This window comes from Salvia hispanica, chromosome 1 (genome assembly GCF_023119035.1).
Source record: "Salvia hispanica cultivar TCC Black 2014 chromosome 1, UniMelb_Shisp_WGS_1.0, whole genome shotgun sequence".
NCBI classification, from domain to species: domain Eukaryota; kingdom Viridiplantae; phylum Streptophyta; class Magnoliopsida; order Lamiales; family Lamiaceae; genus Salvia; species Salvia hispanica.
In genome coordinates, this window is record NC_062965.1 from 2,433,708 (window position 1) to 2,436,294 (window position 2,587).

Genomic DNA, 2,587 nt, shown 5'->3' on the forward strand with positions numbered 1-2,587 from the left:
AGAGTTCAGATTAGGCAAGTGCTCCAGCGTTGGGATTTCCTCACATTCTGAGCAGTGCTCAAGTCTTATATCAGTCAAGTTGTCAAGTGGTACCCAAGAATTTTGAAGCCCATCCCATATTGCCATCTTCTCAATCCATGTTGGAAATCTTTTGCCTTTGTATCCTGAAATATTCAACTCTTTCAAATTTGGATGAGGTTGGAGGCCTTCCAATACACTCTCATCATTTCTTTCACTCACACTCTCTCATCCCAACTAAACACCAGTTTAGACAAGTTTGACTTCTCCAACATATTTGCTTTCATAGCCTCTTCCTTGTCACGCACCCTTTCAAGATTCTTAATCTCTAGCGTTCCTTTGAGATTCTTCAAACTTCCGAGCTCTTCAATTTGGTAGCCCTTCTCTTTTCCCACATTAAACTTCTCAAGTGTTTGGAGACTAGTTAATCTCCCAATCTCTGCAGGCAACTCCGTTCTCACAATGTAGATAAAGATGCCTTAAATTAATCAAGTACTTCAACGTATTTGGCAGTTTCTTTAATTCATCTATTTTTGATCTTAATGTTTGCAAGTGATGGAGTTCACCAATCCACTCGGGAATGTTTGCAATTGATGTATAAGAAATATTGAGATTTCTCAAATGTATCAATTCCCTAATTGAACTGGACAACTCTTTATAACGATAACCATAAAGAGTTAGATTATGCAGACTTTTGAAGTTAGAGAATATGGTACCAGAGTTTCCACCTCCCCAGAGCAATAATGTACGCAAATTTCTCGACACTTCTTCTGGAATATCACTTGAATCTTTTTCGTGAAACTTGTATCGAACTATAGTGCTGCCATCTGTATTATTAGTGTATAAAACAGAAGATGCAAGATCATGCACAAGATCGTGCATCATACAACATTCCCTTCCATAAAAATCTGCCTCTGCAGCTTGCAATAATGAGTTCTGTAGAAGCACATTCAAAAACATGTTGCCCACAGACTCCATATCATCTCTTCCGATAGGTTGAAGAAACCCTTCTGCCATCCAAAGTTCAATCAGCTCCTCCTTCACAATTACCTTTCCTTTGGGGAAAATCGAACAATAAGCGAAGCACTTCTTGAGTGACGGTGAAGACAGGTGATCATAGCTCAATTTCAATATTGTTGAAATAGTTTCACCTCCTTCACCATCCGAAAGCCAATTTTCTTTGATGGAGCGCCAATCTTGTACGGATTTACAGCGACAAAGCACACCCCCAACCACTTTGGCAGCCAATGGCAAACCCTGACATCTTTTCGCAATCTCTTTCCCAATCGTCTCAAATCCGGATGGAACTTCTGCATTCCCATCAAAAGCTTTTGTTTTGATTATGGACCAGCACTCTTCATGTGATAAGCCCTTCACTGGATAATTATAAAATGGGTTAACAGTTGAAGCAACCTTTTTACTCCTGGTAGTGATGATAATGCCATTCCCCAGAGTAGAAGAAACTCCCTTCATGTTATTTATAAAGTCTTCCCATATCAAAACATCTTCATTCCAAACATCGTCAAGAACAAGAAGATAAGTCTTAGCCCTGAGAACTTCTCGAAGCTTTGTTCAGGATAACTTCCTCATCCTCAACTCTATCACTTGTAGTTGAAGCCAATATTGAATGGATTTTGTTGTAGAGACCGATTGGATCAAAAGTTTGAGAAACATGAACCCAAATATGTGATCCGAATGTCTTTAGCCTTTCATGATTGAAGACTTTACGAGTCAACGTGGTCTTCCCCATACCCCCCATTCCGACAAGAGCAACGATGGAGATGGTCCGATCTTGGGGGATACGGGTCAGCATGTCAACTACATTAGACACATCATCATCTCTTCCGACAAAGATTGGATCACTCATGATCGAATTAGTCCGAGTGGAAGTAGGAAAAACAAGAGCAGGTGCAGACTGAATTATGCTTTGAAGGCCAAGATCTGTTGCCATTTTGTTCATAGACTCAAACTCCGCATTGATATTCTTGATTGTGTGAGCCATATTATGCCGACGCGAAATGCTTTTGCAGGATGAGAAGCATGATAGCAGCTTAACCTTGGCCTTGGGACTGGGATTGGGTGTCTTCATTTTCTCCACTTGTTTATGGAGAAGTTGATAGCTGAGTTCGTCCAAGACATTATCAGCATCGAAAGCCACGACTTCAAGGTCCCTCAACCATACTTTGACAGCCTTGTCAGTGATGGTTTTCTTCTCAGCATCATTCAAGAAGGCTTGGATCATGTCCAAAGTCCTCTGCAGCTGTCGGGCAGCTCCATCGAGACCTCGAATCAAAGAGTACTCATCCTTCAAAACGTTGATCAGGTTTTGAACAACAACTTCGATGGCTGCAGAACCTCCTTCCATAGTATTGCAGAGTGATACCTATAGTAAAAGAGGAAATGCTATTAAATTTTGACTCATGTAATATGCACATTGGCCAACTTGTGTATTTGTTCACTAATTACCTACTCTATAAGATTCCTTGGAAGAAGTTTGGCATGTCATAAGTGTTTTAAATCGGCTGTCACATCAGTGTTTAATTTGTCAAAAAAGAGAAAAATGGGATAT

General features: G+C 40.3%; 1 protein-coding gene across 1 annotated transcript; it reads right to left on the reverse strand.

Annotated features, from left to right (window-relative positions):
* Positions 1-236: 236 nt before the first annotated feature.
* Positions 237-1,491, reverse strand: LOC125213988 (putative disease resistance protein RGA3). The gene is made up of 2 exons (XM_048114821.1): positions 585-1,491; positions 237-496 (listed from the first exon to the last, which is right to left on the reverse strand). Exons 1-2 carry the CDS (start codon positions 1,489-1,491, stop codon positions 237-239), a joined length of 1,167 nt encoding a protein of 388 aa, XP_047970778.1.
* Positions 1,492-2,587: the final 1,096 nt, after the last annotated feature.